At 52.0% G+C, this 24,168-nt stretch overlaps 4 protein-coding genes across 7 annotated transcripts in view; 1 reads left to right on the top strand and 3 right to left on the bottom strand.

The window, feature by feature from the left end:
• Positions 1-63: 63 nt before the first annotated feature.
• YJEFN3 (YjeF N-terminal domain containing 3) lies at positions 64-7,456 on the bottom strand. Its single transcript, XM_087816838.1, has 6 exons — positions 7,228-7,456; positions 3,847-3,955; positions 2,165-2,275; positions 1,819-1,932; positions 1,581-1,740; positions 64-317 (listed from the first exon to the last, which is right to left on the bottom strand). Exons 1-6 carry the CDS (start codon positions 7,284-7,286, stop codon positions 112-114), a joined length of 759 nt encoding a protein of 252 aa, XP_087672964.1. The 5' UTR covers positions 7,287-7,456; the 3' UTR covers positions 64-111.
• Positions 7,457-7,873: 417 nt separating this feature from the next.
• On the bottom strand, positions 7,874-15,355 carry NDUFA13 (NADH:ubiquinone oxidoreductase subunit A13). The gene is made up of 5 exons (XM_016210794.2): positions 15,229-15,355; positions 9,468-9,546; positions 8,668-8,739; positions 8,218-8,287; positions 7,874-8,051 (listed from the first exon to the last, which is right to left on the bottom strand). The coding sequence occupies exons 1-5, from the start codon at positions 15,320-15,322 to the stop codon at positions 7,932-7,934; spliced, it is 435 nt and encodes a 144-aa protein (XP_016066280.1). The 5' UTR covers positions 15,323-15,355; the 3' UTR covers positions 7,874-7,931.
• Positions 15,356-16,149: 794 nt separating this feature from the next.
• Positions 16,150-16,971, top strand: TSSK6 (testis specific serine kinase 6). The gene has a single exon (XM_016210793.2). The coding sequence runs from the start codon at positions 16,150-16,152 to the stop codon at positions 16,969-16,971; it is 822 nt and encodes a 273-aa protein (XP_016066279.1).
• A 5,073-nt stretch (positions 16,972-22,044) lies between these two features.
• GATAD2A (GATA zinc finger domain containing 2A) overlaps positions 22,045-24,168 on the bottom strand; it is a 99,418-nt gene continuing 97,294 nt past the window's right edge. For all 4 annotated transcript variants that reach the window (XM_016210787.2, XM_087816839.1, XM_016210788.2 and 1 more), the window contains one exon: positions 22,045-23,543. In XM_016210787.2, the coding sequence (XP_016066273.2) occupies positions 23,413-23,543 (131 nt within the window). In that variant the 3' untranslated portion in view covers positions 22,045-23,412. The remainder of the gene's footprint in view (positions 23,544-24,168) is intronic.

The raw sequence follows: 24,168 nt of genomic DNA, 5'->3' as shown, positions 1-24,168 counted from the left end.
CCCTCCCGGAGTCTGCCCACCCGCGCGCGGCGCACAGAGAAGGCGAGGCCAGGAGGTGGTGGGACCTCTGTTTATTGGCGTGCGTCCAAGCCGCGTGGGCGCGGGTGGCGGTCACAGCGCCGCCACGCAGTCGGTGCCCGTGTACCCCGGCAGGCGCAGAGCGAACTTTCGGCGCACGTCGTCGGGCACGAACCTGCCAGCCACGAAGTGGTGGCGCCCAGAGAAGCGGCCGGCGCAGCGCTTGGGAGCTGCCAGTGATACAAGCACGTCGGGCCGCAGCCCGTCCTCGGAGTCGCCGCCGGTCTCCGCATCCCAGCCTGGGGGGGGGGGGGGGTCAGGACCTGGTAAGGGTGCTCACCCTCAGGCTAGAGTCCCAGCTCTGCTAGACAGTGAGTCTTGGTCAGACCCGCCTCCCCTTAGAACTGAGCCACCACCCTCAGATCGGTCTCTTCCCCTCCTTGTTTTTCCCTCCCCCTCTGGCCAGAGCCCTCATAGTTTTCTGCCCATCTTCCCATCCTGCTACCCAATCTTCTTCCATCTGATTCAGCCTCTGCCTTCAGACTGCATCATTTCCACCTTGCTGCCCTTTCCCAGACACATGCCTCTTCAGGTGTCTATCCCTATACCTCCCTTTCTATCGATCTTGAGCTTCCCCACTTAGACTTGAGCCTCTTTCCACCCAGACTTCCCAGCCAGTCTCCAATCTCTGACCAGATCCCCACTCAGAGGACAGACTTTCCTCCATCTTCAAGCAAGCCTCTCCTATCTGACCTGTCTCCTTGCCCCAGGTTCTTGCTTCTGACAGGAAGTGCCTCCTTCCCCCACCCCCCCAACTTGAGCACCCATCCCTCTCCCTCTGTCTAGATAACATTTCCTCTGTTCTGACATCCCTGCCTTCATCCTCATGATAGATCTTGCCTTTTTACTTGGCAGGACCACACCACCTCACTCACTGGTTCATAGCCTCTGCCACCTCTCAAATAACCCTCCACCTTCAGACTAGGAGCTTTTCCTTCTCTCCTGCCTCTGACTGGATTCGAACCACTAACTAAAAGCCTCCTCCTTCTGACTTTAATCCTTCCTTCTGTGACCCTAGCCTCCACTCTCATACCAGACAGCCCACCTCCTCATAGCCACCCCAACCCCCACGTCCGCTCTTTGGAACCCTGCTGAGATGGCCCTGAGGTCTTGCAAGCCAGGGGACATCCCTCTGATTCAGCCGCCTCCTGTGAAAGGTCCGGCTGGCCAGCGGCTGTTTGTTCCGTCTGCCCCTGGCCTAATGGCTCCAACAGGCATAGGGCGGCGGCCAGGATGGGCGAGGCCTTTGCCAAGTGAGCTCACGTCTGCCCGGGTAACTGGGCCAGGATGGGCATCGGGCACATTGGGCTGAGTGTGGTGGGGAGGGAATGCAGGGTCACCTGGGCAACAACCTCAGTGTTCCTCATCTGAGGGATGGACATGGCCCTCTGCCATACCCAGAGTGCACAATCCATCCACACTGGGGAAACTGAGGCTCAGAGTGGGCAAACTGGGGTAACAGAAGCTAGAGGTCTCCTAGGCCCTGATGTGCCCCCCTCCACCTGGCATGCCTGAGGGAATGTCCAGGCTCACGAGGGGGATGGACAGCAGCTTGAGTGTGGCCAGCGCACGTGTGCAGGGGCCCCCGACCTCACCAGGCTCCACGCCAGGGCCCAGCACGGCATCCACCACCAGCCCATAGGCGTCATTGATGAGCTGGACCTGGGAGGGCAGGTAAAGTAAGGGGCAGCCTTGGGGCATCATCCCCCACCTGCCCCTCAGTTGTCGAGGAGCGCTGACCTCTGTGGGCAGATAGGACAGGAAGGGGATGTCCATCTTCTCACACTGGGTGGTCAGGTCCCGGTGCAGCGGGTCCAGTGAGCGTGTGGGGTAGAATATGGTCGGTTCATACTCCTGGGGGGGTAGGAAAGGATCAGTATGGAGGCTGCCCATGCTCTTTCCAGGCTCTGCCAAGCCCCAGACCTGGTACCAGGCAGCAGACCCTGCCTGGGGCAAGCACTGAGCATATTCTGTTACTCGTCCAGCCTTAATGTTCCCCTTGAACACTACCAAGAGGAGGAAGTGACTTTTGCAGGGACAGGGTGGGGGATGATTCTAGGAGACCAAGGGAGTCCTTGCTACTCACAAACACCCGCAGGTGCCGGGCACAGACCAGCCCTACCGCCCCATTCTGCTCCGGGCCGCACACGACCAGCACCGTCCTCTGCTTCCGGGAAAGAGCAGGCAAGGGGAACACCTGGCAGGGGGCACAGCAAAGACAAAGGCTTGGAATTCCTCCTTGCTCAGGTGGGGGAACTGAGGCTCCAGGTACAAGGGCTCCAGCCTACCCTGATTCTGCATCGTCTCAGCCCCCTCTCCTCTCCCAGCCTCAGTTTGCCTCTGTTAAATAGAAGTGACAATGGCTCTGACAGGCCCATGGGTCCTCTCCCTGACAAAGCTTGGGCTTGGAGGCAATAGGATAGGACAAAAGGAGGTATGTTCTGGGTGAGGGGCGGGGCCTCTTGGGGCCTCAGTTTCCTCCTTGGAGATGCAGAGTCCTTGCCTCAGGATCTGCCAAGCCAGAACAGGAAAAGCATGCCTCTGGCCACCATCAAGAGCCCAAGAGCCTGGACTGCGGTTTGTTTATTCTCCGCCTGAGTTGCAGACATTTTTCCACCTTTTTCCACTGCAGTGGCTGCCCCTCCCAGAGGCCCCAAAGTTGGTGGGGAGGTAGTTTTCCAACCTGCCATGCCCTATCTCTCTTCCCATCCCTTTCTATGGGCCTCTGTCTTCATATGGGCCCTGTCTCTGTATCTCTCAGGCTCTCTGTGTCTTCCCCTATCTGTCTCTCTTCATCTAGTCTCTGTCTTTTTCTCTTTGTCTCAGTTTCTGTTTCTCAGACTCTGTCTCTGTGGGCCTGTGCATCTCTTTCTCTTTGATATAGCAGTTAAGCATGCTGGTGTTAGAGTCCCAGCCTACCTTGACTCTGCATCGTCTTGGCCCCCTCTCCTCTCCCAGCCTCAGTTTGCCTCTATTAAATAGAAGTGACAATGGCTCTGACAGGCCCATAGGTCCTCTCCCTGGCTCCATAGGGCCTGGCCATACTCTAACCTCCAACCACACAGAGAGGGAAGTTATTTCATTTTTGAGTCTCCTCCCCAAGGTCTCAATGAGGTCCTGACTTACCCTGACTGTGCCTGCAACCCACAACACCACATCCAGAGTCAGGGAGGGTGACACTGTCTGGCTAGCTGGAAGCAAGGAGCTTCTGGATGTACTTGGGGCTTTCAGGGCAAAAACTGGACAGCTGGTCACCAATGGCCAGGCAAGAGTTTACTACACCAGCTTTGCTTCTGTGGCTTAGATTTTCACCATTTCCTTATCTTTTGGGCACCTCACTCAGGATGTTTCATTTGCAAATAAGAACATTTAAGTAAAAAAAAAAAAATTAGTCCACATAAAGAAAAATATTGAGTTTTTAAAAAGTAAACAGTGGTAATAAGAGAAAAAGGGGAGGAAAAGAAGGGAGGGTTACATGCTGGAGCCCTGACTATTGAGTATTTTTCTAAGGAGTTTATGTTTATTAACTGGTGTCAGTTTATTACCCTTGTTCAGAGGTAACATGGGGCAAAAGCACCTGATAGTAGTATCATCGTTGCTATTATTCATCAGTCTCTTGCAGACACCTCAAGAGTAGGGGGTTTACCACAGAGCCAGACACAGCTATGCTCCCCACCCCCTGGGTCATGGGGGTCAGGAAGCTAAACCTGGGCTCTGGTAGCCTGGCCATCTAGCTGGGGTCAAGGTCAAGGGTCAGGGGCTAGGTACCTTAGTCACAGCCACGGCACTAGCATGGCCGCATAATTCTACCAGCTGCTGCCGCCCAAAACGATAATCCTCCAGCAGCTCCCGTTCCAGGGCAGCCGCCTCCTCCGTGCTAGGGGACAGAGTTGGGAGAGACGCTCAGAGACAGATAGAGACAGAAACTCAGATGGAGTCAGAAATGTTCCACCAATGTTCTGAACCAGTCTCTGATACCACCCCTCAATCAGTTTCCCCAACCAAAGCACAAGCGGTTGAATGGAACCTGGCAGGCAGGGGGAGGTTTGAGCAGAAGCCTGAGGTGCGGGCGCCCTCTGGTGGTCGAGGATGCACGTGGTGACGCCTGTTGATCGTGTTCTTCCAAAGCGTGGGAAACTGTGCCCAACCCAGAGGCCCCCAGCCCGCAAGGCAGGAGGAACCCAGAAGGACGAATGGAGCATGAAGGACTTTGATGGAGGTGATGGGTGGATTTTAGGCAGAGGAAACCACTGATTGAGCTACAGGACACTGGAGGGGGCTGACTGGACTGGGGGTATCTGGGGAAGGTATATGAAGGCTACAAAGGCATTTGATAGCTCACTTAGGGAGGTAGATGTGACCCCTCTTCAAAGACTGGTAAAATTCAAATAATTGTGCCTAGAGAGATGAGGCCAACTTGCTTGAGATGAAGCTCTGCTATGGAGTCAACTCACTGGAGTGACTGGGGTCTGTTTCATCTTTCCGAGCCTTGCTTCTTCCTTTGCAAAAGTGAAGGCAGGATGGGCTAGATGAATTTTGAGGGCCAATTCAAAATGCAAATGTGGGGCCCTTGTTTAAAAATTAAGAATTTTAAGATGGTGATGGCAGGGACCAAGCTGGCTGGCCCCGGCTTAGGGGCCTTCCAAAGGGCCTGGGCTTGGTGGCTGCAGAGAAGTAGATCTGGCTTTGAAGATTGGAACGTGTTCCTTACTCCAGAATCACGGGTTGGGCAGCTGGCAGGATACCTTCCTGCTGGGGAGCAGCACCTACCCCCAGCTCAGCAGACCCTAGAGAGGGTAATAATAATATTAACAATAACAGAATAAGGCCCAGAGAGTTGGAAGAACATCCAACAACTCAGAGAAGCTAAGTGGCTTGCCCTGGGTCACGCAAAAAGAGAGTGGGAAAACAGAGACTTCCACCCTTGGTCTTCAGAGCCACAAACAGAGTGTGAACAAAGGAGCAGCAGCAGGTCTACAGATGGCAGAGGTTTGGGATGAATCCTAGATTCCCTCCTTCGATTCTGTAAGCAGGAAACTACAACCTTCCAGCCAATTTTACAGTGTGATTAGGCCAAGCAGCAGGAGGGACAGAGTAGGGAATGAGGACTGCTGTGGATGGGGATGGGGAGTCAGGGAAGGCTTCCTGGAGGAGCTGGCCTGGATCACTATGGGAGGTGATCTAGGTGGTGAGAACAGCAAGGGCCAAGGCCTCATGGTGAGAGTGAGCTTGGCAGGTTCAAGGGACAGAAGAAAGGCCACTGTGGCTGGCGCAGTGAGAGAAACTGAGAACACTTTGGGGGCTCACACAGATGGGGGAGATGAAGGTTGAGGGCAGGGAGGTCACATGCCCTGAGACCCCAGCAAGCAGAGCCAGATTCAACCCCTAGCTTGCCTTCAGCTAATATCAGATGAGGTTGAAGTACCAGGTGGAAAAAGGAGCTTACAGTGGGGCCAAATAAGGCACCCCCATCCCTCCCCCCTCCCCCCTCCCCCATTGCTGGAAAGGAAGGCCGGCCCAGCTCCTGGGAATGTGGCTTATTTCTCCACCTTCATCTTGCATCTTGTGACAATTCTGGCTGTTAGCCCTGGGGGGGGGGGGGGGGGGCAGCGGGGATGAGAAGGGTGGAAGGACGGTCCATTCCTCCTTTTTCCTGTCCCAAAGCTTTGGCCTTTGGTCACCACCTGGAACATCTCCCTGCCTAACTGGTCATTAGAATGATAATGGGGACTCCATAGGAAGAGGGTGCTCTAGGCTAGGATCCTAAGTGGTGGCTATGGATAGGGTGTGAGTGGGAATTAGGGCAGAGCCATTGTGGGATTGGGGGGGTGCTCAGTAATGAGGGTGTCTCTTGCTCCCCCTAACCTATCTCCCAGATGAGAAGGGCTGCAAGGACCAGGATTTCCCACCAGATCCAGAAGGGCTGAGGTGACCTGGTTTCAAAGGGAACTGTGCCTCACACTTCCAAAATACTTCCAGGAGGGGGCTCTTTTGGAGGTAAAGCCATGAGACTGGGATGCCCATGCCAGACCTTCCCTGTGCTCTAGGCACTCTCTGCTTCTCTCCAACCTCACCACCCTATGCCTCTTCCCGCCAGCCTGCCATTACTGCCCACCAGGCTGCCAATAGCAGTCTCATACCCCCCCAAACTCCACACCACTAACCACAGGGGCTTTGAAAATTTGAATACCAGATTGCATCACGCCCTGTTGCAAACCTTCTTAAGGCTCTCCAGTATTCAGAGAATATTCAAACTTCTCATCATGCCTACACGCCCCCTAATTATGTCTCCAACCTCATTGCTTCCTTTCCCCTTGTTCACTGTCTTCTACTCCCACCCACCCCACAGAGCCCCATCATTTTCAATTGGCATTTGAGGTGCCCCATTGTCCCCCATGCCAGATGAAGCCATAGCTTGTTTCTGGAACATTTATCTCCCCATGCCTGGTATGTGCAGGGTGTTTAGGCTGAATCTGGATAGCAGCTAGAATCTGGACATCAGACAGTATCTGCCTTGAGAAGAGAAGCTGATTGGACAGTGGGCAGAAATGGGCAGACAAGGGTCTGTGGAATGAATCTGGTTTATCTTGAGGTCCACAGACCTGCTTGGGGTCCCTTGTCACACAAGATGACTCAGAACAAGGTGTGAGACAGCCAGCTGCCAGCTCCAGACCCCTGAAAAGTGGCCCACGTGTTCAAAAATCGCATTAGCCTTGGCCTAGGCAGTGACTTCCCTCCCCAGGCCTGTCTCCTTGTCTGGACAAGGTGATAATAGCAGGTGGAGCACGGGGGGGGGGGGGGGGGGGGGGGGGATGTAAGAGGTGAGGTGGGCAAAGCAGGTTGGGGGCTCCAGGGTATCTGAGAAATGGAAAGGGGAGGTGGGCCCTGATGAGGGTAAGGGGAGAGCGAGTAGCAGTGCTGATGAATAATGCCTGAGGGGTGGGTTCGCTGCGGATACAGTTTCCCTGGCAATGCAGCTTCAGAGGCATGGGAAGCGGCAGGCTCTTCCCCCAGTGAAATGGGGTGGGCCTCGGATTCCCCTGGCCCCATCCTGGCCATGTTCCTTCCCCCATTACCCCTCTCAGCCATGCTCCTGCCCCCAGGCCACACCCCTGCCATGGAGTCCTGGATGTCCCTATCCCTGCTGACCTGAGAAAACGCCGCTCCTCGGGCGCCTCAGTCGGGTCCCGGCCAGCAGCGCCAATCATGGCTGCGGTGAGCCGGAGCTTGCAGCCTGGCCCGCGTACACCGTCTTTTAAGTGTGTCCCTGACCAGGCCCCGCCCCCTCCCACCCGCCAATCAGGAGGCGCAGTGAAGGTGCTTCCTGTGGGCGCCGAAGGACTTAACCCTTTTGTGCTGGGAGCACAGCAACGCAGGGTGGCAAGGACGCCCAGAGACGCCCATACTGGCAAGGAAACGAAGTCTGGAGGGGCAGACGTGGGTCGTGATGGGTAGGTCACACCTGCTATGGGATCCTGGCCTGTGAGTAAAGGGACGCCTCTGCGGCCTGCCCCTGCCACCCCACATTGCTCTGCAGGCCCCTATCCATCCAAGTGCTCTAGTGAAGCCTGGAGGCGTGGGCTGAGGTCAAGCAGGGTTTCAACACAGAACAGTCAAGGTATATTTGGGAGTCCAGGCTGGTAGTGGATCCATGGGTAGCCTATGGGTGTTTTTTGAGGTCACCAAGCTTGGTGTTTTCTGCTGAATTTCCAGGTGTAGTCCCCGAGTTCTCACACTGCATTTGACCCAATGGTGCTCCCCCTCCCCAGTCACTCAGTCCCTGGGACACAGAGAGGCAGATATCCAGAGCATTTATTCTGTCCATGGGGAGTCCTATGGCAGAGAGGCAGCCCCTACGTGTACCAGATGAAGCCATAGGTGGCATTGACAATCTCCTCATTCGTGCGCAGTCCATACAGCTCACCCATTATCGGGGTCACCCAGCGCATTGTGTGGAACACAGACTCACCCACCTGTGGGGAAAACAGGTACAGGTTGGGGTGCTGGCCACTGTGTCAGAAGCTGCTGCCTTCCTCGCCTCACTGCCAGCACCCACTACCTTTCTTGGCCCCAGGTTTTCTGTGGAAGGCTGTACTTCTGCAGTGGCCTAGACCCCTGCCTTCCCTGAATGGGACCCACCTTCCAGTCGGGCACATCCTTCATGATGATGGCCTCCTCCTCCAGGTTCTCCCGAAGCATCTGCAGGACCCTGCAAGATTGGAGTAGGAGGTGAGGGACAGGCCTCAGTACCCCAATGGACCCCTGCCTAATACACCTACCAGACCCCACCCTGCTCCACTCCCTCACTCCCAACCACTTCCAACCCTGCATATACTGACCCCTCTTTCCTTTCCTCTTCCAGGCAAACTCATACTATCCTCCTGTCCCAGCCCCAACACCCACTCTTGCAGAAAGCCTTCCCGTTCTCTCCCTGTTGGGTCTCCACTTTGTCTAGAGCCATCTCCAAGGGTGACAGCAGTCTGTGTGTGCAAGGATGCAGCTGCCAGTCCCCATGTGCATTTTGGCTGTGGCCACCAACTGCAAACTTGGAAACTCAGGCCTGTGACCTCCTGGCCCTGGTGACCCCACCTCCGGTCCTTCTCTGCCTGCAACAGTGGCATCAGTGCAATGCGGGCCTCCAAGTCCTCGATCTGCAGGCGCCTGTGAAACCCCAAAAACAATACTTGGGTCAGATTAGGGTTGGCAGGGTGGGGGGTGGACAATGTGGCTCCTGGACATTCAGGGTGATGCATGGGGAAGGTAGTTGGGGGAGAGGCAAGCAAGCAGGACAGAACTTGGGCACTAGGCTCTGTTCACCACGAGCCCGAGATGGGGGAACCCAGCTGGAACAGGCATTGGTCCACAAGACTGCTGGCTTCACACTCTTTTTTCAATTAAAAACTTTTTTTTTTTAATCCTAAAAATAGTCCAGACCTGTGACTGCAGTGAAAGAGAGGAAGTGTTCATCAAGGGGCTCTGGGCCTTACAAAACCATGTCCCCTTCATCTCAAAATCACCTCGAGGTGTTCCTTTCTTCTCCCTGCTCTTCAGCATCTTCCAAGACACAGCCCTGTCTGTGCTAGAGGGGTGGGGGAAGCGGAGCCATGTTGTGGTCCTGGGAGTGGCCTCTGGCTCTGTCCCCTCATCATCAGAAATCTTACTGAGGCACAAGGAAGGAGTAGATGAACTTCAACCCCTCTCCCAGCCCCAGGAGAGACTGAAGGGGTGCCTGGTAAACACCTGGAGGCGAGCTCCTTGCTTACTAATCAATCATTAAGGGTAAAACCCAAAATGGAATTGCTGGATCTCCAAGGCCTGTGGTTGACAAGGGTCCCCAATGTACAGCACATCCACAGGCATGTGCCCACCCTCACCTGCATGGGGCCTACCTGCGTTCTCGATTCCACTTCATCATGCTCCAGTACCCAAAGAGCAAGGTCCCAATGCCCACAGCGAACATGCTATAGCCTGTGGGAAGAGGAGTACCAGCTCAGCATCTGCATGCAGAACAGGCCATCCTAGTCATTTCTTCTCATGAAGCATATCTACTCACTGTACAAATAACCCCAGAAATGTAGATGATAGAGAAGGTGAGAGCACCCTGACACCCTCCCAAAGATAGCTCACATTTCTTCAGACTATTTTTTTGTCTCTGTGGAATGTCTGCTGGCCCCTTCCTTGGAGACCCCCTCTTCCACAGCTGTGGACCACTGTCTATCACGTTTGTCTGCTCTGCAGGCAGGGGACACCAGAGAAGCCTCAGCTTCTCTCTCATAGGCAAGGCTGTGGCAGCAGCAACACCTCTGCCCCAATGCTGGGGTTTCTGGAAGGTAAAGATTGGGAAGAGACTGCAGGAGGACTCAAGGGGCTAGATGTTTATGGTTGGGTGGCCCTGGCACCACAACTTTCCAGGAGGTTGTCTGGTTCTCAGCCAGCCAGCCAGCTCCTCAAAGGCTGGTGTTCATGGTTGGGTTCCAGCTCCATGGTAGCTCCCAGCTGCCTAGGCCACCTCCTTGCATGCTGCCCACAGTGGTCTGGACAAGGCTGTCAGAGACAGGTAGTGCCCTTCAGGGACTGCCATGCCCCCCTGGCCTCCTGGGTGCTGATCCTGGCCTAGTAGGGCAGACACCCACCCCCTGCCCAAACCCCAGGGAACAGGCTGCCATGAATATGTACTGAGCTCTAGCAGGCATCCACTGTAATCCTGACTTGATAGGTTGTGGGACCACTGGGGTCTTCAGGGAGGCCCAGACACCTGGGGCCTGGCTGGCTCTGCACCCCTTCATCTTTCAGAGCATGATCTCTTCTCTGGCCAGGCCTCCAAGTTGCTGTGACAAATGGACAAGCTCACCCAGGTCAAGCTCCAGTCAACAACCAGTAAAGGACTGGTAAACAATGGGTGATGCAACTCCCTGGGCCTCATGGGGAAAAAGTGGGGGTTCTTTATTTTTCAGCTCAGCTCAGATGCAAGGCTCATCAGGCACCTCTGATGGACCTGGAGATAAATGAGAAACTGGCTCTATATTTCCGCCCCCTTAGTGTAACTTGTTAAAAACACCAGCTCAGGTCAGCAAGGGCACTCTAGTTTCTACACTGAGAGGCAGGACCCCTCCTAGCGCACACATTCTTTGCAACAGCTGCAGAGAGGCCCAAAGGCCTCCCCTCCTGACCCCACCCCAGGGGATAGACCTACACTGTCCTTGTGAAAATCCTTTGCCATCACACCAGGCACCCAAGTATGGGCCCATCTATAAGATAAATTCCAGGACTAAGAAGGCCTTTATGATGCTTTAACTCATCTCTTCCTCATTAAGGGCTGCAAGGCCCAGACCCCAGGCCCTGGGCGGGTGATGTCTGTGCCTCTGGAGCTGCCAGTATGGTGGGGGAGGCCAAAGAGTGGCATGCCCAGAAGGGTGTGTGGACCATGGGTAAACAAGACCTAAATAAATGGAAACGCATCCTGTGTTCATGGATCAGAACTTAATTTAACATTTTGTTCAGATGGCAGCACTCTCCACGATGAGGTAGATTCAATGTCGTCCTTATCAGAATTGAAACCCATTCCCCACAATATGACAGAAATTGACTCGCAGATCGTGAAATTCATATGGAAATGCAAGGGACCAGAATAGCCAAAACAATTCTGAAAAAGAACAAAGTATTCGGACTGACACTTCACAATTTCAAAATTTATCACACAGCTGTGTACCGAACAGCGTGACACTGGCATAAGGACAGACATGTACATCAATGGAACAGAGCTGAGAGTACAGAAATAAACCCTCACATTTATGGTCAACTGAATTTGTACAAGGGTGCCAAAACAACTCAATAGGGAAAGAATAGTCTTTTCAGCAAATCTGACAACTGGATAGCCACGTGCAAAAGAATAGTGTGCTCCTTCCTACTCCCATCCACAAAAATTAACTCAAAATGGATCAAAGAAATCAGTGTAAAAGCTAAAACTATAAAACTCTTAGAAAACAGAGGAGTCAGTCTCTGTGACCTTGGATGAGACAATGGTTTCTTAGATAAGACAGTAGAAGCACAAGAGACAAAAAAAAACCCTGATGAATTGGACTTCACTGAAATTTAAAACTTTTGTGCTGCAATGATACTATCAAAGAGCTGAAAAAGCAACCCACAGAATGGGAGAACATATTTGCAAATCATATATCTGATAAAGGAATGGTATCTAAAATATATAAAGAACTATTAAATCTTAACGATAAAAAGATGAACAACCCACCCAGCCGGCGTGGCTCAACAGTTGAACATCGACCTATGATCCAGGAGATCTGGTTTGATTCCTGGTCAGGTACATGCCCAGGTTTCGGGCTCCATCCTCAGTAGGGGGCATGCAGGAGGCAGCCAATCAGTGACTCTCTCATCACTGATGTTTCTGTCTCTCTTAAAAAATATTAGTAATAATAATGAGCCCAATTTAAAAATGTGTAAATGATTTAAAAAGACATTGCTCCAAGAGAGCTATACAAATGGCCAATAAACGCAAGAAAGATGCTCAACACTATTAGTCACCAAGGAAATACAAATTAAAAACACAATGAGATACCACCTCATACCCACTAGGATAGTGAGACTCAAAAAAATAAAAAATAGCCCAGCCGGGCATGGCTCAGCGGTTGAACGTCGACCTGGGGTCCAGGCGATCAGGGTTCGATTCCCGGTCAGGGCACATGCCCAGGTTGCGGGCTCGATCAATGACTCTCTCATCATTGATGTTTCTGTCTCTCTCTCTCTCCCTCTCCTTTCCTCTCTCTGAAATCAATAAAGATATATTTAAAAAATAATAATAATAAAATAAAATTCTTTCTTTAAAAAAAAATTTTTTTTAAATAAAAAATAGTTGTCCAGATGTGATGAAATTTGAACTCCCATATACTACAGATGGGAACATAAAATGGTATAGCCAATGTGGAAAACAGTTTGGTAGTTCCTCAAAATGTTAAATGTGGAGTTACCATGACCTAGCAATTACGCTCCTAGGTGAAATTTTACCTAAGAGAAATGAAACATATGCCACATAGACACTTGTAGATACATACATGTTCATAGCAACACTGTTCACAAGAGGGGCAAGGTAGAAACAACTCAAGTGTCCATCAAGTGGGAAATGGATACACAAAATGTGGTCCATCCATACAAGATTATTAGTCAGCCATAAAAAGGAATGAAGCACTGCCCTAGCCGGTTTGTCTCTGCGGCCAGAGCATTGGCCCTTGGAATGAAGGGTCCTGGGTTTGATTCCAGCCAAGGGCAAGTACCTCCGTTGCAGGCTCGATCCCCAGCTCAATCCCCAGCCCTGTTCGGGGCACCTGTGGGAAGCAACCCATGTGTATCTCTCACACAGATGTTTCTCTCTCTCTTTCTCTCTCTCTCTCCCCTTTCCATTCTCTCTGAAAAGCAATGGAAAAAATGTCTTCAGGTGAAGATTAAAAAAAAAGGAATGAAGCACTGACACATGCTACATGAACATCAAACACACCATGCTGAAAGAAACCAGACACAAAAGGATACATTGTGAATGATTCCATTAATATGAAATGTCCAGAGGAGGCAAATCCATAAAGACAGAAAGCAGATTAGTGGTTGTTAAGGGCTGGGGGAAGAATGAGTGAATGCTAGTGGCTATGGGGTTTCTTTTGGGTGTGATGAAAGTGTTGTAAATTTAGACCATGGTGATGTTTGCACAACTGCAAATAGACTATAAATCACTGATCTGTACACACAAAATGGGTGAAGTGTATGGTATGGAATCTCAATAAAAATGTTAAAGACCCAAGGAAAAAAGGAGCACAGGAGGGAGTAAAGAGAGGAGCTGGGTGTGAGAGGTGAGGAGATGTAGGGTAGCAGTCACTTTGGGAGCAGCAGGGATTAAAGGCAGCCTGGGCCAACTTGGCATGTTCTGGGAGGCTGGTGGTGAGTGGTCCAGGGAGAGAGGTGCCAGGCTTGGGGCCACAGTGCCTTGACAAAAGCAGGGGAGGATAAGACTGATGAGGAGGGGACTCCTGTGGACCATGGCTCAAAAGAGGCAAAGCTGAAGAGGGCCAGGAGGACAGAGGATGAGGGTGGGATGCAGGATAGAGCACAGAGCCTTGGCACTTGCTATTCCCTCCACCTGGAGAACTCCTCAGAGAGGTCACTCAGACCCTCCCTGGCTAAAGCAGGCCTTGGTTAGCCCAGGACCTACTACTACTCATCACAACAGGAAATTCAGGAGTGATATGACAGTGTTTTCCTCAAGACAGGGCCCACAGCCATGTGCACACTCAACAAATAGTTAATGAATGAATGCAGGTACATAAACAAAGACCACACCACCAGAAGAGGTATCTTCCTCACACCTCTGCAGCCAGGAAATACTGGGGTGGGTTTGTATGGGTTACAATGAGAGTCATGTAAAAAGGATGTGATTAGGAGATCCAACTCCAAGCAATGGCATTTAGTGCCCATGGGAAGTACAACTGTGTCATGAACAGGAAGAGGACCATTATAAAGGGTGTGTTTGTAATTAAAAAAAAATTTTTTTTTAAATGCTGACTGGGGAGGGACCTAGGAGGCCCAAGGGCTGGAATCCTTCTGTAGCCTGAGGTTTGGTTACAGGTCACACAGGTGCATATGTGTTAACAGACCTCATGCATGCAGCACACCTAAGGGGTGCACTGACCTAGGAGTTGTGTTATACCTTGAGAAAAGAAAGGAAGAGACTCAGATTCATTCAGTCTGCTCTAGGATAAGTTGAGTGCTCGTGTGGTGGCAAATTAGTCTTTAACCTGTTTTTGTATGGCCCTCGGGCTAAGAACACTTTCAGATTTGTAAACAGTTGTTAAAAAAGAAAAAGTTTGCCAACCTCTGTTCTAGGATACAAAAAAAAAACAAGAAAGGGAGGGGAAGGACTTGATTTTCACTAAACATTGACTTTTCTACTCTATGAATTATTCTCTTTTTAACCATGCCTATGATTTGTTTTTATTATTAAAGCATAATCTGCATAGACTTTTAAATGTATTCACAATTAACTTGTTTTAAATTTCTTTGTATTTCTTTGTTAATCCTGGGTGTGAAGTATGAGCGCCTTTTACTTTATCTCTTACATTTTTCAGTGATTAACCCAGTAACGAATTTTAAAATATTACTTAAAACATTTGAAAATTTTAAGAATACATGTTCCTGGAACATCCTGCCGGGGGCGGGGGACACCAGCGAGGAACCACCACACAAAACATCTTTTAAATTCCTTAGGTGTTCGGGGTATTGGCCCCAGTTTTGCTGTGGGTGGCCCTGGCAGGTAAGGTCTCAGCCGCTATCGGCCCTCAGTTTTCCCACCGGTAGAATAGAAGCGTGGCCAGGAGTTAGGTTAAACTAACCTCAGTTTAACCTACTGTGCAATGGAAATAATTAACAGGACCGACTTCTGGGCTGTTACGATGCGAAATTAAAGGACTTAGTAATCGCTCGACAAACTGCAGCAGTTACCGTTATTGTTACCACTGAAGCTATCTGGATACCCGGACTCCGCCTCTCCACACCGCAGGTACACTGAGAACTGTTAGCCTCCCCTGCGCCCTGCCCCCGCTGCGGCGCTCAGGAGTCCCAGACCCTGACACTACCGCGCAGAAGGACACTGACCCGACAATCCCCGACGCGGAAGGTTCCGTTTGTAGTCGATGGGGCCGTAGCCCCCAGGTGGGGGCATGTCCTGCTTCACCTTCGAGGCCGCCATGTTCGAAGGACTTCGCACTTCCGGCCGTGGGCGGAAGTGACGTAGCCGGCGGCCGCAGCCAAGAAGAATGTGGCGGAAGCAGGTCTCTGGCCGGGCAGGGAAACCCAGGGCGGTGGTGTAGTGACCCCACTGCACTAGAGAACTCAGGCTGCCACGCCCGGCTGCGGCCGAGGAGTCCTAATTTCTTCTCCCAGATGGGGCGTGGCTTACTCAGTGTGGACCGTTGGAGTGGGTCGGGTCGCCTGGTTCCTTGCATCAAAGAATCTCCTGTTCTCCTTCCCTTGGGGCAATGCGCTGGGCAGTCAAGCTCCGAAAGGGGCCGGGTCACCGCGCTAAGCCCCCTTATCCATTTTCGCCCCCTCCGGGCCTGTGCGGGCAGCCCAGGCTCCACATGGTCAGGGCTTGGTACAAGCAGTTGGACGGGGTGGCTGCTGCTCAGATTTGGACTCACGAGGAGCCACCCCAACCAACCCCTGACACTGATTCCGCACCTTGGTGGTGGTCGGGAGCCCTTGGTAGTTGCCTCTCATCAGGAATTGGGCTATTCAGAGTGATTATGAGTCACAAAGCCCTAGGGCCTCCATCCTGAGGCGGGGTGACGCCCGCAGGGCCCCCACCCGGAGGTAGGGTGACGCCCGCAGTCACTTCACAAGGCAGAAATTGTTACCTGGGTAATAAAAGGCACCGCGGCGGCGGGGGCCCGGGAGTGGGCACATGGGGGTGCGGGTGTGCAGGTGCCAAGCGCCATGGGTTAGGCCCGAGATCGGAGTCCGGCCGCCCCCCCGACAGCAGCCGCCTCCTGCTCCCCGTGCGCCCCAGGCGCCACCATGTCGGGCGACAAACTCCTGAGCGAACTCGGCTATAAGCTAGGACGCACGATAGGTGAGGGCAGTTACTCCAAGGTGAAGGTGGCCACGTCCAAGAAGTACAAGGGAACGGTCGCCATCAAGGTGGTGGACCGGAGGCGCGCGCCACCTGACTTCGTCAACAAGTTCCTGCCGCGCGAGCTGTCCATCCTTCGAGGCGTGCGGCACCCGCACATTGTGCACGTCTTCGAGTTCATCGAGGTGTGCAACGGGAAGCTGTACATCGTGATGGAGGCAGCCGCCACGGATCTGCTGCAGGCCGTGCAGCGCAACGGCCGCATCCCCGGGAGTCAGGCCCGCGACCTCTTCGCACAGATCGCAGGCGCCGTGCGCTACCTGCACGACCACCACCTGGTGCACCGCGACCTCAAGTGCGAAAACGTGCTGCTGAGCCCTGACGAGCGCCGCGTCAAGCTCACCGACTTTGGCTTTGGCCGCCAGGCTCACGGCTACCCTGATCTGAGCACCACCTACTGCGGCTCAGCAGCCTATGCATCGCCGGAGGTTCTCCTGGGCATCCCCTATGACCCCAAGAAGTACGACGTGTGGAGCCTAGGCGTCGTGCTCTACGTCATGGTCACTGGGTGCATGCCCTTCGACGACTCAGACATCGCCGGCCTGCCCCGGCGCCAGAAGCGCGGCGTCCTCTACCCCGATGGCCTCGAGCTGTCCGAGCGCTGCAAGGCCCTGATCACCGAACTGCTGCAGTTCAGCCCGTCGGCCAGACCCTCGGCAGGCCAGGTAGCGCGCAATGGCTGGCTGCGCGCGGGGGACTCCGGCTAAAAGCCGGGGTTTCCCACATCCCCGCCGCCCCAAGCACTGAGTAAGCGCGGCGCACACGCGAGAGACGCGTTTCCAGAGTCCCGCGAAGCCGCCGCGCGCCAATGTGCATGCGTCCTTTCCCCTTTCCCTCTTCCTCGACGGCGGGGACAGCAGTCGCCGCTGTTTGGTATCTAGTTTCTCCTCCACGATCTGGAGAGCAGGAGAGCGCATGCGCGTCTTTGATTCCCAGCAAGAAAGCCCCCGGAGGGGGCGAGACCAGAGGATGCGGAAGCATTGCGCCTGCGCGGAATGAGCGACTGCTGTGCGGCCGGCGGAGGCTGCCCTGTGGTGCTGGCGGCGAGGGGACGCACGCAGAGTGCTTTGGTTCCCAACCCGCCGCGCAGGCTGCCGCGGGACGGCGCGCTTCGGGCGCCACCCGCGTTGTAATTTGCAATAAACTCGCTCTACCTCGCACCTGGCTCTAGCGATGGCCCCCTTTTACGGAGCGGGAAGTGGGGTCCCTCCACGGAAAGCGGGCACAGGCGCTCCGTTTTGGAGAAAGGTTTGTTCTCCAAAGGGAACAAAAATTCTCAAAAGGGAATTGGGGGGATTCGAACCTGGACATTTTAGACTACCCCGACCTGGGAAGAGTCGAAGGGGCTTTGAGGTCGTTCCCGGGGTCGTGATGGTCCTGGAAACAGAGATGTTGGGCTGGAGAGCAAAGATCCAGCACCCTTGTCATTTTTAAGGAGGGAACGGCGTGGGTGGGTGGGGAGACCGTATCAACATGTTTTACAGGTGAGGGAATTGATGCCCACACAGATGTCACCTGCCCAAGAACACAGCTGGGATTTGAACCCAGATATGACGGAAGTAGAGTGGGGTGGAGATGGAAGCTCTCCTTAGTGAGGGTAAGAGTCGGGGGGGAAAGTCAAGGGTGGGCATAAGTCCATCGGACAAGCTGATTCGTTCAGTCCTCTCTTCATTCATGCATTTATTGAACTCCTGCTGTATACCAGCTCTGGGACTCAGCAAAGAGGCTTAGATCCATCCCTGCCCTCAGTGAGGAGGCAAATGGAAAGTCAAGTAAAAATTTCCTGGAAATCATTTAAAAACTAAGTTGTGCTAAATGCTGGGTGGGGATGATGCCCGAGGGATTGAAGCAGATATTTGAACTGAACCCTGAAGGAATCAGCTACCAGAAACCAGTGTTGCAGGAGTACGCAAAAGAGAATGGAGCTGGTGTGTGTAATGCCAGGAAGGCTCCTGTGCCTGGAATGGAGAGGGGGTGGAGAGGCCCCATATGGCCTGGGGGAGTTTGGGGGTTATTTTGCTAGGATGAAGTTACTGGTATGGGAAACGTCTCTCTAATCCTTAATCCTACCTGCCTCCATCTGAGGCCCATGACCAGTCTAAGGTGACTATGCCCCACCCCTGCTCACTCATCCTCCCTGGCTCTCAGGTGCCCAAGGGATTAAGTGCCAGCTCTTCTCTCACCCCCTTCAAATAGGCTGTGGTCCCAACCCCCTCATTTTGTGGATGAGGAAACAGGCTAAGAGAGGGGAAGTGCCTTGCCTCCATCTGGCTTGCTCACATCTGAGCTGAGACAGAAAACTCAACCCTTTGGTTTACACTAGAAGGGTGCCTCTCCTGACCTGGACCCATATCTCAGGCTCTGCACCTGGAAAATGGGGGCGGAAACACTGCCTTGGGGTTGTTGGGAAGGGCTATGTCTTTTTTTCTTTTGTTTTTTTAATATATTTTTATTGACTTCAGAGAGAGGGAGAGAGAGGGAAACAGAGTCATTGATCGGCCACCTCCTGCACGCCCCCTGCTGGTGATTGAGCCTGAACCCCAGGCATGTGCCCTGACCAGGAATCTGACAGAGATCTCCCAGATCATAGGTCGATGCTCAACAGCTGAGCCACGCTAGCCGGGTGGGAAGGGCTGTGTCTTAATATCGGACTGTACCTCAAGCCTTCTCAAGGCTCCCACTGCACTTAGAATAAAACCCGCATCAAGCCACACTGCCTTTCTCACCCTCCACCTGCCAGGCTTGGTCACACCTCTGAGACTTTTCCCTGGCTGTTTTCACCCCCAGCAATACTTTTCCCCTTTTCATTCAAGACTTGGCCTAAAGTTCACCTCCTTCTTGTCATTCTTTTACCGCTTTGCCATTGTCACAGCTTTGATCTCAACGCCTGGGGTGTGGTACATGCCTTTTTTGTTCCTCACTGATGAATCTCCATGAGCAATCGGCCAAGGAATTCTTCCACTCCATGGCCACAGAGCCATGGCTTGGTTTAGAAGTGGTAAAGTCTCAGGAAACTAGGGTGAGTGTCCCATTTGTTAGCTGGAGAAACAGACTCAGCCCTGGGTCTGCTGAGGAGCCTGTGGCTGATCCAGCAGACACTCACTTGAGGGCCAAGTGCAGAACCCCGGAGAAAGCACCCTGTAAGTACATTTCTCGCAGCCAGTGTTAAGAGTGTGGGGCACCAGTCAGGATGTCACAGGTAGACCGGTCTAGGTTTGGGTTTAATTTCTGTCATCAGCTCTGTGCCTGCCCAGGTAAAATGGAGCTGGCTGTTGGAGAGGGCAGTTAGCCAGAGGCAGGGATGCAAAAAAAAAAGAAAATGAAAGCACCTAAGAAAACATTGGTAACAGATTACCAAAGTGATCACAAGTCACATATTATGAAATTTTTGAAAGTGTCAACCTCTGAAAACAAATTTTCACCAGGAATTATTCATTTCAGGGCCTGGCTGGGTGGCTCCATCTGTACTTAAAACCTGCACCAGTAGTATTGTGTCCTGTAGTAAAGACCCAAAGTGGAGCCAAACCTGAAAAGCACTCTGGAAAAGCCCACCACTCCAAGGTGGAGACTAGAAGGGGCTAAGAGCCAGCCCAATGGGAAAACCCCATTGGAGTCTCACCACAAAGCCCCTGGTTCTGGTGGAGATGGAGGAGGCCCAGAGGCGAGGCCACAGTACCTAGTTGGGGAAAACTCCCTCCCCATGGGAAGTGCGTCCAAAGCAAGCCCAGGAAGCATTTCTCATCTTTTGCTTCTGCCTTAACAGTGTCACCCTGCTGCACTTACCCCAAATTTCCAACCTGCTCCCATAGTTGGACTAAGTAACACAGGAAAAATAGAGCCAAGGGAACAAAAGAAAAATGAAAAATATAGCCAACACATCATCCATTTCTTTATTGTCCTTCGGATCTAAAACTTCCTTGTGACACCATGTATAGCCACTGATTCCAGCCTCTGTTTATGGAACTTCTATTGTTTGGTGGTCAACTTTTTTGTTTTACATTATCATCAAAGACTTAGTCACAGTAAATACAAGTGCCCCGCCCCCAACACACACATACACACAAATCTACCTCCCAAATACCCTGCACTAGTGTAACTACTGTTTATTATACTTTGTTAAGGATTATAAAACTAGCTGTCACTTAAAAAAAATGCTTAGTCCCAAGTTTTTAGGCAAATGTCATGTGCAGCATAACTTGGCATAAAAAAACCAACAAAACCCTATGGTGCAGCAGCAAAGACCATCATTTCCATTATTTACACCCATGATGAGAATGTTCATATTACTCTTATAGAAAACTCCACTTCTCTGCCCATAGGAGTGATGTGTGGGTCACATGGCAGGAGACACACTTGGTAACCTCATTCCCGCTGCACTGGGGTAAGCTTTTTGCTTCAAGATCTTGGAGGACAGACAGAACCAGAGACCCCTGGAGAAGGGCCATTCTCTGCCTTGTCAAAGGTGTGGGTCCTAACATCACAGTTGGGACATTGAGGACCAGTGTCTCCATGACATGGGCAGGATGGCTAGAGCCATGGGCAAGTGGCTCCAAGGGAGCATGCCTGTATCTATGCACATACAAGTACACGCACCCGGTTGTTTCAAACCTGCTCCCCCATTAAAATGGGGAATAAGCTTTGTGAACTCCATACCTGTCCACAGAACAGCAGAGAACTAGGGACCCTTATAATCATCACTTGGGCCTGGGGGCTCCTACATTCTCACTGCTCCTGGGAACCAGGTCCTCTCAGCCCTGACACTCCTGAGGGAAACCAGGATCCCAGTACTGTGGCAGATTGAGGGGGTGAACTGTGCTGCTGGGAGAGCACATCATTAACATCCTTTCATAGTATATTCAAACCCCACACCAAGAGAGGTATTTAACAATGCCTTTCCTGTAACATCTTAAAGTCCACCACATAACCCCCCATATTTAGGGCTTATTGTAGATGTTACACTGCAAAGTGGGAAACTGAAGCAAAAGGAGGGTAAGAATTTAAAAATAGAAGTGAACTAAAGATTAAAGCCTCTCACGTTCTTGCCTCCTTTAAAAAAGGCTATACTTCCATCACAGTAAGTTGGCCCTGATGGGAACGTGCCTGGGGATGATGGGATGGAGAAGGCAAAGCCAGGGCCCAGCTGTTCTGTCCTCCACACAAGGTGGTCCGGCCAGGCAAGGCGAGATGAGAGGTGGTTTCTAAGTGCCATTATGAGCCAGGTTGTGATGGGGCTGGGGACCAACATATGCCCTTGAGTCACAGACCCAGTCAACCTGGCTGGGGCGGGGGCGATGACAATCCTGACGCACCCCTCCAGTGCCTAAGTGATTCTGGCCCAGACATCTGATCCAGTTACTGCATAGAACTGAGGTCTGTTTGCTGGGAGTGGCCAGCCCAGTGTTCCTTGTCGGACGATTTGGAGAGTTTGGCCCATGTAACTGAACAGAGAGGGTTAACAGCTTAGGGTAGTATAAGACAGGTATTTATTTACCAGGCACACAAAAACGTGAGAAATAGAAATGCTTGCATACTCTTGAGTTTTTGGTGTATAAACACATCCTTTCCCCACACTCCTGAATGTTTATTTTCCTCTTTCCCCCCCAATCCCTGCATCCTTGTAATGAAAGCCACCCTTCCCTCCCTCCCCTCCTTCAGCCCGTGTACTCAAAACAAAAATCAATGAGAAATTTAGGGTTCTACAGAACAAAAAATTAGAACATTTTGCAAAACTAGGTCTACCACATCAAAAATGTTTTCTAAACACTGATATTCACACAACATGAGGGGGTTAAATGAGCCTTTATTAGAATGTTGAAGCAGTGTGTTCAAAGTAGGCAGCCCTATAAAATAAGGATTTTAAATTAAGTCCCTAACTGCATGGACAAGAAAACCAGGGCAGGGGCTGAAGTGGGAACGGTGTACCCCGTCTCCACATCAACACACACATGTGCACACATATGGGATGCCCTCCCATGTGCATGGAGCTGGCCCTGTGTGCAGTGCACACATGACATCTTCTGCCTTGCCTCATGGAATTGATTTTTAAGGAGTGGGAGAAACCAAAATGAAACAACTAAGAGCAGACCTGATCCCTTTGTAAGACATTTCTGTAGACTCTTAAAGAGGGTTTAAAAAAAAGTCTGAAGGCGAACACTGGCAGCATGGCCCTCCTTTAAGGGAAGGTTCTAAGCTAGACCCAAATGGAAACCCTAAAGTCTGTAGGGGGCAGGGGCATCTCCCCACCTGACACACCTGATGTGAGTACAGGCCGGGGCAGCTTAGGATGTTGTCCATCAAAATAAGTAGGAAAAGAAAAGGAAAAATTTAATAAAATAAACCACAACAACAAAAAAACACAATAGCCCGCCCCTCCAACTTCCTGCTCAGGCTCTGTATGTTGCTGCCATTTCTCCTCCCTTCTCCAAGGGCAGCAGCAAGGCCTTCAGGATCCCAAGCGCTCTGGCTGGGTCTGGGTTGCAGTTTGTTCTTCTGCTAAGTGTGGGAGGTTGGGGGTTTCCTCGACGAGCAGCAGTATAGGCCTTCTGCTGGAGCAAACAAGGGCTGGTCAGTCAGTGGCCCATCCTCTGGGGCATGGGGGCCATGCTCGGCAGGAACCCCTGGGTCTGCATGGTTTACTTTAAACTCCATCATCATGAGGTGATTAAAAATTTGTCAACCTAGAGATTGCCGTGAAGGAAGGCAGTCAAAGATTAGGAGGCTAAGACGGGGAAAAAAGCAAAAACAAAACAACGGTCCACTCAACTTCAGAAGCCCCGAGCTCCGGTCTTGCCCGAGTGTGTCACAGTGTCCAGGCCACCCATGTGCCCTGAGGGGGCTGAAGAGGAGGGTGGGAGCAGAACCAGCCCCCGAGGTTCAATTTTCTGCTGGTGTTGGGCAAACTAAAGGCAAAGAAAGGAGGAAAGCCCATGGGAAAGGTCCCCCAGTGATAATCATCCTCATCCACCTGTGAAGCGGCCCTCCAGCCACAATAAGACTTTGCAGCCAAGAACAGAGGGAGCTCTTGCTTCCGCAGTGTGGCAGACACTCGCTCGCTCTTTTGGGGAGCAGGGTGTCTTCCCCAGCGAGCAGAGGGCAGCGGGCCAGGTAGGAGGGAGGAGGGAGCCTGTTCTCCACTGGGCCGGCTCGCATTATTTCCATGTGGCCGACTGGGGGATGGAGCGTGGCGGGATCATGTCCAGGAGGTACTCCCGCTGGCGGTCCACAGCTGAAGAGGTCTTGTGCACTGCCAAGCTCGGGCCAACAAATGCAAGGGCGCCACCTGCAATAGAACAGAGGAATAGGCTGAGATGGCCCCAGTCAGGGGCAGGCTCCCAGGAGTATACCAGGGTGGGGCCGACCAAGCATGGGAAGCCAAAATCCCAGCCTCAGAACTGAAGAGAATTTAACAAATAACTTAATCTCCTTTACAATGTTCCCAACCTCTGCCGAAGTAAGAGATTCCATCAGCTATCCGAGAGCTCTGTAAACTGAGGTGGTCACCACAGTGCTGTTTAGAACAGTGAAAAAACCACAAATGACTGAACTGTGCAACTAGGAAATCAGTATGATGGAATACCATTCAGCCATCAAAAAGGACAGGGTAACATTCCCTCACTGAACCATTCAGAGGGGCACAGAATGGCACACACCGCATAATCCCTTTGTAGGACACTCATTTATACACATGTAACGTGAATGAAGAGGCAGACTGAGGAAGGCTCCAAGTGCTGCATTTGTTCTCCTGGGGTAAAAAGTACAAGCCACTGCAATCATTTTCCTTTTTCATCTTCTCTGAATTTCCACAATGAACTTGTATCACCTTTATAATTGGAAAATGAAGACTTGACACCTCTCCCCCACTGGCATACTTAGGTTTTTGGCTGGCCTGGTATAAGGATTGCTCT

Source organism: Miniopterus natalensis, chromosome 4, assembly GCF_054644295.1.
Source record: "Miniopterus natalensis isolate mMinNat1 chromosome 4, mMinNat1.hap1, whole genome shotgun sequence".
Classification (NCBI taxonomy): Eukaryota; Metazoa; Chordata; class Mammalia; order Chiroptera; family Miniopteridae; genus Miniopterus; species Miniopterus natalensis.
This window is presented reverse-complemented; position numbering and strand designations above follow the sequence as displayed.

What these genes read in the sequence shown, in the direction of transcription:
- TSSK6 (XM_016210793.2), top strand. Translation starts at nt 16,150, where the DNA reads ATGTCGGGCGACAAACTCCTGAGCGAACTCGGCTATAAGCTAGGACGC.
- NDUFA13 (XM_016210794.2), bottom strand. Translation starts at nt 15,322, where the DNA reads ATGGCGGCCTCGAAGGTGAAGCAGGACATGCCCCCACCTGGGGGCTAC. An exon ending in AAGTGGAATCGAGAACGCAG is followed by an intron (nt 8,740 to 9,467) that starts GTAGGCCCCATG and finishes GGGGTTTCACAG; the next exon opens with GCGCCTGCAGATCGAGGACT. An exon ending in AGGATGTGCCCGACTGGAAG is followed by an intron (nt 8,052 to 8,217) that starts GTGGGTCCCATT and finishes TTTTCCCCACAG; the next exon opens with GTGGGTGAGTCTGTGTTCCA.
- YJEFN3 (XM_087816838.1), bottom strand. Translation starts at nt 7,286, where the DNA reads ATGATTGGCGCTGCTGGCCGGGACCCGACTGAGGCGCCCGAGGAGCGG. An exon ending in CCCGGCACCTGCGGGTGTTT is followed by an intron (nt 1,933 to 2,164) that starts GTGAGTAGCAAG and finishes CTACCCCCCCAG; the next exon opens with GAGTATGAACCGACCATATT. An exon ending in TGTCCTATCTGCCCACAGAG is followed by an intron (nt 1,741 to 1,818) that starts GTCAGCGCTCCT and finishes CTGCCCTCCCAG; the next exon opens with GTCCAGCTCATCAATGACGC.